Source organism: Erithacus rubecula (genome assembly GCF_903797595.1).
Source record: "Erithacus rubecula genome assembly, contig: scaffold_201_arrow_ctg1, whole genome shotgun sequence".
In the NCBI taxonomy this organism is placed as follows: Eukaryota; Metazoa; Chordata; class Aves; order Passeriformes; family Muscicapidae; genus Erithacus; species Erithacus rubecula.
Window position 1 is genome coordinate 117,307 of NW_027636112.1, and position 15,724 is coordinate 133,030.

Sequence of the window (15,724 nt, forward strand, 5' to 3'; positions counted from 1 at the left end):
AAAGTTTTTTTAAGAAAATTTCATGTGTGAGAACTCTGTAAAAGCAGGAGGTAATGAGCAAAGGACAGATGTGTAGGAAAAGCAGGTCTGACTGCACTGGGGCACAGGGAGGCCTTTTATTCCAAAGGGACCCTAAAAGCTCTGGCTGAGAGCAATGCTGAATTTGAGCCAGCAATTCAGCAGGAAAAACATAAACACCCAAAATAAAAAATTTTTACAAATCACAACCAAATTATGAGCAGATAATTTGAAAGGATTCTAAATAATATTTCATAGGATTGGCTCAAACAATTTGTTCCCACCTTGTCAAAGTCTTCTTTCAACAGCTCAGAATGCCCAGAGTGGAGTGATGTCCAACAGCAGCTCCATCAGCCATTTCCTCCTGCTGCCATTGGCAGACACGCGGCAGCTGCAGCTCCTGCACTTCTGCCTCTTCCTGGGCATCTCCCTGGCTGCCCTCCTGGGCAACGGCCTCATCATCAGTGCCGTAGCCTGCGGCCACCACCTGCACAGCCCCATGTTCTTCTTTCTGCTCAACCTGGCCCTCACTGACCTGGGCTGCATCTGCACCACTGTGCCCAAAGCCATGCACAATTCCCTCTGGGACACCAGGACCATCTCCTACTCAGGATGTGTTGCACAACTATTGTCTTTTGTGTTTTTTTATTTCAGCAGAGTGTTCCCTTCTGACCATCATGTGCTATGACCGCTACATGTCCATCTGCAAACCCCTGCACTACGGGACCCTCCTGGGCAGCAGAGCTTGTGCCCACATGGCAGCAGCTGCCTGGGCCAGTGCCTTTCTCACTGCTCTGCTGCACACAGTCAATACATTTTCCCTGCCCCTGTGCCAGGGCAATGCCCTGGGCCAGTTCTTCTGTGAAATCCCCCAGGTCCTCAAGCTCTCCTGCTCAAATTCCTACCTCCGGAAATTTGGGGCTTCTGCTTTTACTTCTTCCTTAGCACTTGGCTGTTTTGTGTTCATTGTTTTCTCCTATGTGCAGATCTTCAGAGCTGTGCTGAGGATCCCCTCTGAGCAGGGACGGCACAAAGCCTTTTCCACCTGCCTCCCTCATCTGGCCGTGGTTTCCCTGTTTCTCAGCACTGCAGTATTTGCTCACCTGAAGCCCCCCTCCATCTCCTTACCTTCTCTGGATCTCTCCCTGTCAGTTCAGTACTCAGTGTTGCCTCCAGCCCTGAATCCTCTCATCTATAGCCTAAGGAACCAGGAACTCAAAGGAGCCTTGAGAAAATGGATGAGTTTGTATTTTCAGAAGCATTAAGTGCTCTCTTTTCTTCTGCAGAGCCTTTAGAATGTATCTCTTTACAATCTCTCTCTGGTTTTTTTTTTCTAGTTGTCCTTTTTTCTTTTTTTTTTTTTTTACTTTATCTACTGTTGTGCTTTGTACAAAATACTCTAAATTACTCCTTGCATTTCTGCATTAATATCTACTTTTCTTTTGGAAGGCAAAGATGTTCAAGAGGTCTCTTCCCATGTATTTAAATAAAAGTAAGTGCATGCCCTGTCCTGTGTGTCCTGGATTCTTCCTCAACCCTTCTCTGTCCTTGCAGAGCAGTGCCTGTGAGCAGAGGCAGAGGTGAAGAGTCTCCCAGCACAGCAGCACAGCCAGGGACAATGGCTCTGGCTCTCCCCACATCTGCTCTTCCCAACTCCACCCTCTCCTTGCCAGCCCTTCTGTGGCTGTAAGGCTGCAGTACTCTGGCAGATTGGTCACTGTCCTGCTGCGTGTCCCTGCTGTGAGCACAGGCAGGGACAGGCCATGAGCACTGCTGAGACACAGCTGGGCTCCAGCACAGCAGCTCCAGCAGCAAAGGGATCTCCTGAGGGCAGGGCAGGAAGGCTTTGCTCTCCTCCAGAGCGTCTGTCAGCAATGTCTCCAGGAATGCCCTGCAAAGCAAAGCCCAGGGCCTGGGGCAGAGGGGCAGTGTGCAGGGGTACACAGCAGTGTCCTGGCACAGCCAGAGCTCCTGGGATGGGCCTGAGGGAGCAGCAGAGCAGGGCCTGGGCTGTGCCTTTCTTCTGGGGACAGCCTGGGAAGGTGCCCCAGGAAAATTGTCCCACACCAGTCCCTGCAACCACCATACCCAGCACTGGCCTCCGCCCCACCTGCACGAGGTTGTTTGTCCCTGCATGGAGGGACACCAAGTGACCAGTGAGCAGACTGTGTTTGCTCTGTGCTGAGGAGATTTCAGCAATGCATTGGGCGGTGGGGGGGGGGGCGGGGATGAACCCGAGTGAGCACAAACACCATCATTAGCACTCAGGGGTGGCACAGTTCTGGTGGCACGACAGTGAACTTTCAATTCCTTTGTGGATGCTCCCAAGTTTCAGGCAGTCTGTGACCAAACTCTTCTAGTTGATGATGACTGCAAAACATAATTGGGCAAGATGACTGAGTTGAATAGATTTGCCTTGCCATCAGGTACAAACCAAGCAACATGAAAAGGGAGAAAAAACTTATGCATCAGAAGAATGTCAATAGGGAAAAAAACAAACACGACAAAAAATAAAAAACTAAGCAAAACCTACCCACAATAAAAAACCCCCACAAACAAACCAACTAAAAAAGCAAAGACCACAAACAGAAGCAAACAAATCCCCAGGAAATCTCCAATCAGTGCAAAATGTTTAAGTACCCAAGGACAGAAGTGTAGGTGGTATTCTGAAAGAAAAATGTCTTAAAAAAAAAATCAATCCCCTATTTCCCTTGTGCCCTCACCACATCTCTCAGTTTATTGCTGATCACAGTGTGACAAGGAATGGAACATCCTCCTTGTCAGTCCAGCCCAGCTGTCCCATCCCTGTTCCCTCAGGAAAACTTGCCCACCCCAAGCCCATGGGTTGGAGGAGGTTGCAGACACGCCTCATTTGGGGTGAAGACTGTGACAAGGACAGGAGAAGATAACATTTACTTTTATCAAGGACAGTAGAACAGAATAGTACAGCCTTGGACAAACAGATCAAAGATGTCACTCAGGCAAACAGAAGTCATTCAAACTGCAAGCAGGATGCCAGCTCAGCTCTGAAAGACTTCTGATAAAGCAGAAATTATGCAAAACAAGGAAATTGCCATCATTCAAAAGCAGGGATCAAGGAACAGCCACCTTTACCAGATGTTGAAGACAGACCCCAATGAATCACATAAGGATTTGTGATGATGGGTACCATTATGTCAAATAAAGTCAAAGGAAGTGGGGATAGCTACTGAAAACATAATCAATGTGTGTGATAAATCCCTGTTCACCTGATGCCCAGTACAAACAAATGGATGAGGGATTAACAGAGTGACCACCATGCTGTAATAAAGAACATCTGCTTTCAAATACTCAAAATTGTGTTCAAAATTTCTATTCAGCACATTTCAGTATCAGTGCTATCCTTGACTCCATTGTGTCCCTTGTACAGTTTCACAATAGCCCCTTGGCTCCATACTGTCCTTGGTTCTGTACTGCCACAATGCTCTCCCTGGTTCCAAGAAGCCTTGGAGTGTGACAACTTTCCCTTGGTTGATGAACTGCCATAGTGTCTCTTGGATCTGCATTATCACAATGGACAATTGGCTACAAGCAGCCCAGCTGGGTTACAATGAATATTTGGTTCCATGGAGCCAAGCAGTGTCACAATGGTCCCTTGGTTCCATGAGTCCCTGCTATATAACAATGGACCCTTGGTTCCATTTGGGTCTGTACTGTCAAAATGTCCCTCCTGGTTCTGTACTGCCACAATGCTCTCCTTGGTTCCATGAGGCCTTGGTGTGTCACAACAGCCCCTTGGTTCCATGAAGTGCCATGGTGTCACCACGTTCTCTTGGATCTGCAGTATCACAATGGAGAATTGTTTACAAGCAACCCCACTTGGTCACAATGGATATTTGGTTCCATGAGGCCCCCGTGTCCCAATGGCCCCTTGGTTCCATGAGGCCTCGCTGTACAACAACGGCCCCTCAATTCCATGAGGTTTTGCTCTGTCAACAATGTTTTCCTTGGTTCTACAGTATGAAAATGGCTGCTTGGTTCCATGGGGTTCCTCAGTATCATAGTGCTCTCCTTGGTTCCATGAGGCTCTGCAGTGTCACAACGTCCCAGAGTTTCCATGAGCTTCTGTCTCATCAACCATGTCCTTTGTCCCAATGAGGCCCCACAGTGTTCCATTGGATCTGTGTTTCCATGAGGTTCCATAGTGTACCATGATTGCCTTGATTCCAAGAGGTTCTTCTGTGTCACACTGGACTCTTGGTTCCATGAGGTTCTGTGCTATCACCACAGTCTCCCTGGATCTGCAGTATCACTGTGGACCATTGGTTCCATGCCTCCCTGCTGTGTCACAGCAGCTCCTTGGTTCCATGAAGCCCCACTGCATAACAATGGAATCTTGGTCCCGTGACGTTCTGTACTGTCACAATGGTTTCCTTGGTTCTGGACTGTAACAATGGACCTTTGGTTCCATGAGCTTCCAAAATGTCACCATGGTCTCCTGGGATCTGCACTGTCACGATGGACAATTGGTTCTGTGGAACCCTGCTGTGTCACAATAAACCATTAGTGTCATGGGGTTCTGGAGTGTCACAATGGTCTCCCCGGTCAACAATACCTTGGAGTGTCACAATGACTGCTTGGTTCCATGAGCTTCCATAGTGTCACAATGGTCTTGCTTCTGCAGTGCAATTGCAGTGCAATAATAGGATTCCTAAATGTCACAGGTCTCCTTGGTTCCATGTGGCCCTGCTGTTTCCCCATTGTCCCTGGGTTCCATGAGTTTCTGTGCTGACCAACAATGGTTCCTTTGTTCCAAAGAGGTGCTGCTATGCCACACTGGACTCTGGGTTCCATGAAGTCCTTCAGTCCCAATGGCCTCTTGGATCCATGAGGTCCCATAGTGTCACCATGGTCTCCTTGGATCTGCATTATCACAATGGACTATTGGTTCCCTGTGGCTTTGCTGTGTCACAAGGGTCTCCTTGATTCCATAATTCCCCTCAGTGTCACAATAGAGCCTTGTTTCTGTGAGACTCTGAACTGTCACAATTGTCTCCTTGGTTCCGTGTGCCCCCACTGTGTCACAAGGCTGTCCCTGGTTCCACGAGGATACAAAAGCTTTGCATAAACATTGAGCAGCACCTGCCTAACACATCTGGGAACATCTGTCTGCATTCAGAAGAGGGGTTAAAGGTGAGAATGGCACCAGCAGCTTCCATCTGCACAGAGATGCAGGCAAAGGACAGGGACAGAATTCAGCTGAAAGACTCAGAGAATTCTGCTTACAAAGATCAGTTCTGGTCACACCGTCTCTTGTAGAAAGGTGACATCATTCCAGGCAGTCTGTACTGAGCATGTGGTTCCTGAGTAGGGTTTGTTGCTCAGGAAACCTGCTCAGGCGTTTTCATTCTTTCCTCACAAACAGGAAAGCTTCTCCTGGGCCTGTGTGCAGGCAGTGCCCTGTGGAGAGCAGGTGGGACATGGTAACAATATGCGTGCCTTTCAACAGAGATTCTCTCATTCTGTCTCTCTTTCTTCCCCTTCTAATGCTCTTTATATGAAACAGTTTTAGGTACCTAAACTACTGAAGTATTTAAAGGTTTTGAGGTTAAATGGGCAAAGCTAATGAAGTTACTGGTATGAGAAGTTATTTATGGCAACTTGTATGCTATATTAAATCCTTTTCCAAAGTTCCTTGATTTTCTATATTTTGAAAGTAAAATTTTGGTGTCATTTGACCCTCTTCTGGGCAGAATATCTCTCTAGGGATCCTCCTATGCACCAAACTCGAGTTAAGGAGCCTTTGTTCACCCCCAGCATTTCATCTTTCTGGGGTGTTAAAGCCCCTCAGGCTCACAATGGCCTCTTGTTTCTATGAGGCCCTGCAGTGTCACACTGGCCCTTGGTTCATGAACATCTGGAGTGTCACACAGGGTGATGGCATTTGTCCTTGCTGTCGTCCCATCCCAGTGCACCAGGAACAGCCCCGAGCCATCCGTGAGGGACAGGCCCTGCTGGGCCAGACCTGGGCTCAGCCCTTGGCCTTTCTGCTGCCTCCAACCAGCCCAGGCCTTGCTCAGCATTGCAGTTCCCTACTCACAGCCTGTGGCTCCTGCAATCCTGCCCTCAAGGATCTGCTCTCACCAGTCCCTGGGGAGCCTTTGGCAGTCCCTGCCCTCAGTGGGGCCAGTGATGCTCCAAGGGACTTGGAGTTTTGCTTCTGACTCCTGGAGCAGTTTCTTCAACCTTCTCTCAGTGCCTGTGGCTCCTGGACTCAGCCCCAAATCCACCCTGGGGGTCATAAAAATAAAGCAAGCCATCAGGAGTTCTTTGTCTTCTTTCAACTGTTATCAAGTCTCCAGGGCTTGTTCAGCTGCTTGGAGTCAGTTTAGAGTTCTGTTTAAGAGGAAGATTTCAAAGTGCATCTCTTGACTTTGTTTACCTCGGGGGAATATTTTTCTACTTTTCAGTTCAGAGAGAAAATGATAGAAGAATTTCCCAAGTGATCTTGATGCTGAATGTTTTCTTAGGAGGTCTGGGCACATGGAATAAAGAGCCTCTTGCATGGTGACCCTGATTGAAGGCTGACCATCAATCACACTTTGTTCCTACCCCCACCCCACCATTTCCCTTATCCAACCACTGGCACTCAGAGCAGTCATGTGCAAATCTGAACTTCCTCCACTCCAGGCCGTGCCTGCAGCTTTCAGCTCCTTGGCACCAACTCCCACCTGCTTTCCTTGCAGAAGGAACTGCCTGAGACACAGAGGGATGTTCAGTTATTGTAAGCAAACAAACCAACAGAAGGCACAGGTCCATAAAAACTAAATTCATTCCTCTGTTGCATATTAAATCCATTTTCACAGCAGACAGTCTCGGACCAATGAAAAACATGTTCTGTGCCCATACAGATCCCAAGATGCCCCAAAGCCTCCCTGCCCCGATTCTGCCCAGATTTGCTCTTTGCACACACAAGTCACACGCTGAAGTCATGAACTCTCTCCATGCCCAGAAGGAGGAAAAGAGAGAAAGTGGCTGCAGAGCTCTCTTGTGCACAGCTACAGCTGCACTAATGCCAATATTCTGGGCTCACAGGAACTTGATCCATCAGCCTCTGCAGCATTTGTTCCCTGGATGAAAATCTGTCTGGATGGCTCTGTGCTCTCCATCAGCTCCTGTCTGGCATTGCCAGGCTGGCATGAGGAGCTCCTCAGCCTTCTCTGCTCCAGGCTGGACAAACCCAGCTCCCTCAGCCTCTCCTCACAGCCAAAAAGACTCCAGCCCCACCTTGGAGGCCCCCTCCCCCACCCTGCTCCAGCTGCCAGATATCTTTGCTGCCCTGGGGAACCCAAACCAGGCCCTAGTGTCCTGGATAATCCACATCCTTGATGTTCTGGTGACAGCCCTGGCCCCTTGTCCCCATGTCAAGATCTGGGGTTGATTTGTGGAATATCCTTGGGGGAGGCTGTGGCTCCAGGTGGAGCAGGGGGATACAGAGGAACAGGGGACCCTGCTGGGCATGAAAAGCATTGGACTTGTCTGGGGCAACTGTGAGGGGGGCTGGGGCAGAGTGACCAACCCAGTGACCTCACACAGCCCAAGTGATGATGCAGAGACAGCCTATGATGCCGTAGCTGCTTGATGACCTCACAAAACCCACTCTGTGATGTCATAGCCCACTCTGTGACATTATGGTACTAGATTATAAATTGCCCACACCAGGTGAGCTGACACAATGCTTATACTCCAAAACCACTGGCCTCTGGAAACCACACCATGCCCCTTGTGTAAGAAGGGGAACTAGAATTCACCAGCCTCAGCCAGGCCATCTGGAACATTGGGGTCCACGACTACCAGGGACCACCAGAGAGACACCCCAGGACAGAAGAACACTCCCAAGGAAAGCTCTGTCTCCTGCTGTTCACAAACAGAGATGGGCTGGTGGGAGATGTGGTAGTGGGTTGCTTCCTGGGGTACAGTGACCATGAAATTACTCAGTTTTAAAATATGCTGTGAAAGAAGCAGGGATATGAACAAAACTTCTACACTGGAGTTAAAGAGAACAACCTTTGGCCTATTCAGGTTGCTGATTTGGGGGTAACTGAATCAGGTAGTGATTTTATTAAGTGAAACAACCCTTAGAAATAAAGGATTCCAGGAAGGACAGAGACACTTCAAGAAAGAAATCTTGATGGAGAAGAAACAAAATGTCCCCTTGTGCCAAAATGTGAAATAGTAAGGGAAATGAGTGGCATGGCAAGGCATAAGTATTGTATCCAGTGTTATAAATGATTTGTGCTAATTAAATTTTATCAATATTGGCAAAATTGTGGTATTATAATTAATCAATAACTGTATCTATTTGCCATAAGGCAAAAAGAGATAAAGGAAATGGTTAAACAAAGCAGAAAAACTCAACATCCAGATGTTCAGTGGGAGGCAGGATAGGAAGAGTATAGGTCTAAGAACCAGTAGCTAGAAATAGGCTTTTTACCTTGAACTGGGCCAAATTGGGATGATTCCAAAGAGTTGGTCACTGGACTGAGGCCTCTTGTGAGAATATTTATTTATTATATAACTCTAAGCTTAGTGCGCTTGAGGAAGACCCCCTTCATCGGAAACAAGACCCCGAAAGGAGGAGAGACCCCCAACCACTGGTGACGCATGGCAACATAACACAGTGACATAGATTTTAGGAATAGAAACGAGGAAGAGCTTTCTAGAAAATTCTGTACTAATATGCATTAGCAAACTGTATATAAATGAGATTTTTGCATGACTGATTTGGTATGTGTGGAAGGAAGAATCCCTCCCCCTACCCCCGGTCAGTTTTGGTTATGCTTTATTCAACTAAACCATTGCACGTCTATTATACTTAAATTGCTGCTAAATTTTGTATTTACTCAAATTTATGTAACTAATATATTTTAATTGTGTTCATTATATACAATCACTATTATTAATAAATTACTGTTAAATTTAAATTTGTGGTTTGATTAATCGGATGAAATCGAAGATATCCAATATCCATTTATAACACCAGGAACTCGGGAAAGAAGAGGCGGCACCACCTATGGACAGAGGTATAGGCAACTCAGAAAATGGTTAAGGCTGTTATTAGGACATGCAGAAAGAAAATTAGACAGGTGAAAGCTGAATTAGAGCTTAACCAGGCCACTTCTGTGAAGGATAATAAAGATATTTTTTCACAATCCATTATTGGCAAAAAGACACAAGGAAAACCTCCAGTTTTATTGGGGGGATTTGCTTACCAAAGATGAAGAAAAGGCTGAGATGCTTAACCCCTTCTTTGCCTCACTTTTCAACAATAAGACAGGTTGTCCTCAGGACAAGTGTGCTCCAGAGCTGGTAGATGGGGACAGGGAGCAGAACAGACCCTCTGTAATCCAGGAGGAAGCAGCTGGGGACCTGCTGAGCCACTCAGATGCTCACAGGTGTCTCTGGCACCAGATTGGATCCATCCTAGGGGGATGAGGGAGCTGCTGGATGAACTCCCCAAGCTGCTCTCCTTCATTTATCATCAGTCCTGGCTCACTAGGGAGGTCCCAGAGGACTGGAGGTGCCAATGTGAGCCCATCCCCAAGAAGGGCTGGAAGGAGGAGCTGGGGAACTCCAGGCCTGTCAGCCTGACCACAGTGCCCAGCAAGGTGATGGAACAGATCACCCTGAGTGCCATCACAGGGCACCTACAGGATGGCTGAGGGATCAGAGCCAACCAGTGTGGATTTCAATATCTGCATTGATGATCTGGATGAGGGAACTGAGTGCACCATCAGCAAATGTGCAGATGACATCAAGCTGGGTGTGAGTGTTGTGGAGGTTAGGAAGCTCTGCAGAGGGACCTGGACAAGCTAGATCCAGGGTTTAAGACCATCAATTTGAGGTTTAACAAGTGCTGGGTCCTGCACTTTGGCCACAACAACCCCTGCAGTGCTATAGGCTGGGGACAGAGTGGCTGGACAGTGGCCAGGCAGAAAGGGAGCTGACGACACCGAGGGACAGCAGGCTGGACATGAGCCAGCAGTGTGCCCAGGTGGCCAAGAGGCCAATGTCTCCTGGCCTGGATCAAGAATGGTGTGGCCGGCAGAAGCAGGGCAGTGATTCTTCCCCTGTGCTGGGCACTGGTTGAGCAGCACCTTGAGTGCTGTGTCTGGTTCTGGGCATGGAGGTGTCGAAGCATGTCCAGAGAAAAGCAACAAGGGTGGTGAGGGGTGTGGAAGTCCTGTAAGGATCAGCTGAGGGAGCTGGGGTTGTCTATCCTGGAGAGAAATAGACTCAGCGGGTACCTTATCACTCTCTACAACCTCCTGAACCGTGGTTTTAGTCAGGTGGGGGTTTGTCTCTTTCAACAAGAAGCAACTGACAGAATGAGAGAACACAGTCTTAAGCTTCGCCAAGGGAAATAGAGGTTGGATATTAGGAAAAATGTTTTTTCCAGGAAATGTGATAAAATTCTGGAATGATCTCTCCTGAGGTTGGTGGAGACACCATCCCTATATGTTTAAAAAAAGACTAGGTATGGTGATTGGTGCCATATGGAGGTGTTAGGCAGGAGCTGGACTTGATCTTGAAGTTCTCCTCCAACCTAATGATTCTGTGATTCTGTGAATTCGCAGAGTCTTTCAGCTGAAGTCTCTGTCCCGGTCCTTTCCCTGTGTCTGTGTTGCAGATGGAAGCTGCTGGTGCCATTCTCACCTTTAATCCCTGATTTGAATGAAGACAGATGTTCTTGGGTGTGTTAAGCAGGCGTTGCTCAATGTTTATGTGGAATTTTTGTATTCTCATGGCACCAAGGAGACCCTTGTGGCACTGTGGAAACTCTTGGAACCAAAAAGCCACTGAGACATTGGGGTAGGATGGCACCAAGAAGATCATTGAGATACTGCAGATCCAAAGACACCTTGGTGGCTCCATAGAAACTCATGGAATCATGGGCACTGTGAATCAGCAGGGTCTCGTGGAACCAAGGAGTGAATTGTGACTGTACCAAACCTCATGGAACCAAGGAGCCATTGTGGAACTTCAGAGCCTTGTGGACCATGGGGGACCACAGTGACACTGTGGGGTCCATGGAACCAAGTGGTCATGGTGACACTGGAGCCTCATTGACCAATGGTGCATTATGACACTGCAGGGCAGTATGGAATCATGGAGATAACTGTGACATTACACAGTGCCATGGCAGCAAGGGGCCATTGTGATACTGTGGGGTCTCATAGAGCCAAGGAACACTTGTGGTACCATGGAAATTGTGCCACCTTTATCACCATGGAACCAAGTGTGACAGTTCACAGCATCATGGAACTAAGGATTCATGTGACAGTGTGGGACAAGTGGAACCAAGGGACCATTGTGACTCTGTGAGGCCTCATGGATCCAAGGAGAGCATTGTGACACTGAACCTAATGGAGTTGTTGCAAATGATACAACTTCTAGGTTCAGGACAAGGTGTCCCCTCACAGCCCTTGGTGGCACAGACCCTGCTGTGCTCCAGGGCACCAAGACTTGGCTTCTCCTGGGCACTGCCAGCCTTGCCAGGGTCCTTGGCCATGTCCAGCACAGCTTGTCCTGTGCTGTCCCACAGCTGCTGCTGTGTCTCTGCAGGCTGCACACTCCCATCTCACTGTCCCTGGATCTGCCCTGCCACTGCCAGCCCTGCCCTGACCTCTGCCCACCCTCACCCTCTGTGCCTTGGGACACACACACATGCACTGAGCTCATCCTTCTCCTCCTGGGTGCTTCTCCTGCCACAGCATTGCCCTGGGAGTGTTCACTCCTCACAGGAGCTGCTCTGTTTGTACTGGTGCATTTTATAGCTCTGCTTCTGCCTGTCTGTCAATTCTGTCTTCAAAGAGCTCTCCAAGGAATAGATTCATTGAATTTTGGAATAACAGAGGAGGTAAGAGCCCCCTGAGCCCCCTTGGCCTGGGTGTGGCTGGGATGGAGTTCCCTTTGCCCAGAGTAGCCCCTGTCCTGCTGTGCTTGGTTCCTGTGGCTGGAGGGGGTTTGGTCCCAGCCCAAGGCTTTGGCTGTTCCTGAGCAGGGCTGGCCCCACATGAGGCATCTCAGCAACCCCTAAACCAATGGACTGGGGCAGGGGCAAGTGTTCTTGGGGACACAGGGATGGGACAGCTGGGATGGACTGACCCAAGGGATCTTCCATTCCATGGGATATCATGATCAGGAAGGAAATGAGGGGCACAAGAGGGCCTCTGCCCTTTCTGTATTAGCATATTTGTCTTCCAGAGCAACCATTATGTGTGGTGAATTTTTGTCCCTCCATGGTTTTCCTTTCTTCTACATTTGGCCCTTGCTTTTTAATCCCCCAAATATTAATCTCTCTTTATGGTGACCCACAACTGTTCACCTTATTTTCTCCTGTTTTCTGTGTAAGGAGGGACAGTGACAGTAACACTCTTTTGTCACTGGATGCCCAGAGGGGTTTAACTACAGTCACCTTGCCCAACTCTGCTCTTATTGGCACCCCAGAAATGTCAGGGCTCTGTCAGGTGCCCACCCCTGAGCTGGGCTCTTGCCTTGCTCACAGCCCCAGGCGTGTCCAGGGACATGAGTCCTTCCCTGGCACACACACAGACAGTTCATTGCAGCACAGGCAGGGGCTCCCTGGGGTCTGCTGCCACTGCCAGAGCCTGGCAGGGACCTCAGCCCTGCAGGTGTCACCCTGCCCTGACCCTGCCTGAGGTGCCCCACGGCCAGAGGGATGGACACAGGGAGCTCTGAGGACAGGAGCTCATCCCAGCCCTGCATCAAGGGTATCCCAGGAGACGTTAATCTCTGGAAAATCCAGAAACCAGCTGAAGGTGTTTTTGCTCACTGGGTTTAAGTCCCCTCACATGCACACAGGATGTTCAGGGCTGTGGAATGTCCCTGCACTGCAAACACAGACTCCTGACCTGGTCACTTGATGTCCCTCCACAGAGGGAAGAACAAACTCTGTGCCCTGGGGTGGGAGGCACTGCTGGAAGCAGGGCTGGCTTTGCAGGGACACTGCTGGGACAGCCCCACCCTGAACACTGCCACACTTTGGCTGTCACTGCTGTTCTCCTCTCCATTGCACTGTGTTGGGCACATCCTTGAGAGCAAACTGGGAAGGAGATTGAAGCTTTCAGGCCCTGCACTGGGGAGATGCCCTTGCATGATGGAAATGCTGTTGCAGAGTCCAGCTCTGTCCCAGCAGTTTCCATGGCCTGTCCCTGCCTGCAGCGCCTGCACAGTCACACAGAAGGACTGGGACTGAGCTAAAAGAACCCTGAGGCCTTAAACCAACACAGGGGCTCTGAAGGGGAGTGTGGAACTGAAGGAAGGGGAGGTTATGGAGCAGAAGCCCTGGGGGTGCCTGGCAGTGAGGAGCACTGTGGTTCCCTTTTCACCCCAGCTCTGCACAGAGGCACCAACCTTGCAGCTCCAGAGAAGCCAAGGAGGAAAGATGACAGGAAAACACAGCAACACCAAGTTTGTTATTTTGTGTAAGCACATATGTAGTACAACTCCAGGATTATATAGTCTATGGTTCACACTAGGAATGCAAATACTGAATTAAAAATGGAACAGATAAAGATTTTCTTGTGAAAAAGTTCTAAGAAGTGTCATACTTGTGCCAGCAAAAAAAGAAAAAAACCCAAAAAAAACCCAACAAAAAAACCCCCCAAAAAACCTCACAGGACATGGAGTGGGCATTGAGTAATATTATAATAGTGATACAGGAGAATGAGAGTTTATTTTTTCTGAGAAGCATTCATGATGATTTTCCTCAAGCCATCCTTGATGTCCTGGTTCCTCAGGCTGTAGATGAGGGGGTTCAGGGCTGGAGGCACCACTGAGTACAGAAATGACAGTGACAGATCCAGGGATGGGGACGAGATGGAGGGTGGCTTAAGGTAGGAAAATGCTGCAGTGCTGACGAACAGGGAGACCACAGCCAGATGAGGGAGGCAGGTGGAAAAGGCTTTGTGCCGTCCCTGCTCAGAGGGGATCCTCAGCACAGCCCTGAAGATCTGCACATAGGAGAAAACAATGAACACAAAACAACCAAATACTAAACAGACAGAAAGAACAATGAGCCCAAGTTCCCTGAAGTGGGAGTGTGCGCAGGAGAGCTTGAGGATGTGTGGGATTTCACAGAAGAACTGGCCCAGAGCATTGCCATGGCACAGGGGAAAGGAAAATGCATTGGCTGTGTGTAGCAGTGAATAGAGAAAGCCACTGGCCCAGGCAGCTGCTGCCATGTGGGCACAAGCTCTGCTGCCCAGGAGGGTCCCGTAGTGCAGGGGTTTGCAGATGGACACGTAGCGGTCGTAGCACATGACGGTCAGGAAATAGTATTCTGCTGAAAGGAAAAACACAAAGAAAAAGAGCTGAGCAGCACACCCTTCATAGGAGATGTTCCTGGTGTCCCAGAGGGAATTGTGCATGGCTTTGGGCACAGTGGTGCAGATGCAGCCCAGGTCAGTGAGGGCCAGGTTGAGCAGGAAGAAGAACATGGGGGTGTGCAGGTGGTGGCCGCAGGCTACGGTGCTGATGATGAGGCCGTTGCCCAGGAGGGCAGCCAGGGAGATGCTCAGGAAGAGGCAGAAGTGCAGGAGCTGCAGCTGCCGCGTGTCTGCCAGTGCCAGCAGGAGGAAGTGGCTGATGGAGCTGCTGTTGAACATTTCTGCCATATGGGCATGGTGGACCACTGAGAGAAAACATTGACAAGCTGGAAAAGATTTTCTTGCATCAATCCTGTGAAATTATATTATGAATCTGCTCAAAACTACTTCTCTTCCTATGGAGGAACTTCAGTAACTTTTTTTTTTTTTTTTTTTTTTTATAATATGCATTTTGCACTGCTGAGTTACTACCTCTTGTTCAGCATTGCTCTCAGCCTCAACACTGGGGAGTCTAGAGGGAAAACAGGGCTCCTTTACCCCATTGCAGTCAGACTTGCTGGTGCACACAGCTGCCCTGTGCTCATTACACCCCCCACTATTTCATGGTGATCAAAATTACAGTGTGCTGGAAAAACAAAGTGGATTCTTTGAAGGCTCCATTTTCAAAGTCAGTCTTCCTAAACCCTTCTCTCTTTCCCTGTGCAGCTGGACTCAGAAGGATATCCAAGGCTGTTCTGGCTCTTTGCTGCCTGGACTTGTGCCTATTAGGAGCTGTTTATCTGTATCCAAGGCTGGATATTCCTGTATACCTGTACCCCTGCCAGAGCCCAGCCCAGTCATTAGGGCTCAGTTCTGCCCTGCACACCCCTCCCAGCACAGGGCACTGCCCAGGGGCATCTCCCTGCCAGCAGGACCTTAAGGCAGCTGAGACAAACACAAATGCTGCAAACCAAGGTGTTGCTGCTGCTGTCTGTAGACAGAGGAGGGTGAGGAGACACTTTGTGAGGTAGATCTGAGGCAGATCTGCTGATGGCCAGTGGGACAGTTCAGGACTCTCAGTGACACACACACACCTGACAGCCCCTTTCCCTTCCCTTGAGGAGAGAGCTGAGAGCAGCCCTGGCCATGCAGCACCATCTCCACAGCAGGAGGAATCTGCCCTGATGGGGGTCACTCCTTCCACCTTCAACTTCTCCCCACAGTCCATGGGGAGCTGCCAGGCAGGCTGAGTTGCCCCTGGAAGGTGGCACATGCCCAGGGCTGGCCAAGAGCTCTGAGGACTGCAGGAGCTGCTCGGCAGGACAGCCCTGGACAGC

The 15,724-nt window shown here is 49.3% G+C and overlaps 1 protein-coding gene and 1 pseudogene across 2 annotated transcripts; one reads left to right on the top strand and one right to left on the bottom strand.

Moving 5' to 3' along the window:
• The first annotated feature begins 338 nt into the window (after positions 1 to 338).
• LOC306815720 (olfactory receptor 14J1-like) lies at positions 339 to 1,283 on the top strand (annotated as a pseudogene). The gene has a single exon. The product of its transcript is annotated as an olfactory receptor 14J1-like (transcript).
• A 12,471-nt stretch (positions 1,284 to 13,754) lies between these two features.
• On the bottom strand, positions 13,755 to 14,696 carry LOC306815721 (olfactory receptor 14J1-like; the record flags this gene model as incomplete). Its single annotated transcript, XM_079332273.1, has 1 exon — positions 13,755 to 14,696. The coding sequence occupies one exon, from the start codon at positions 14,694 to 14,696 to the stop codon at positions 13,755 to 13,757; it is 942 nt and encodes a 313-aa protein (XP_079188399.1).
• Between the last annotated feature and the right edge of the window lie 1,028 nt (positions 14,697 to 15,724).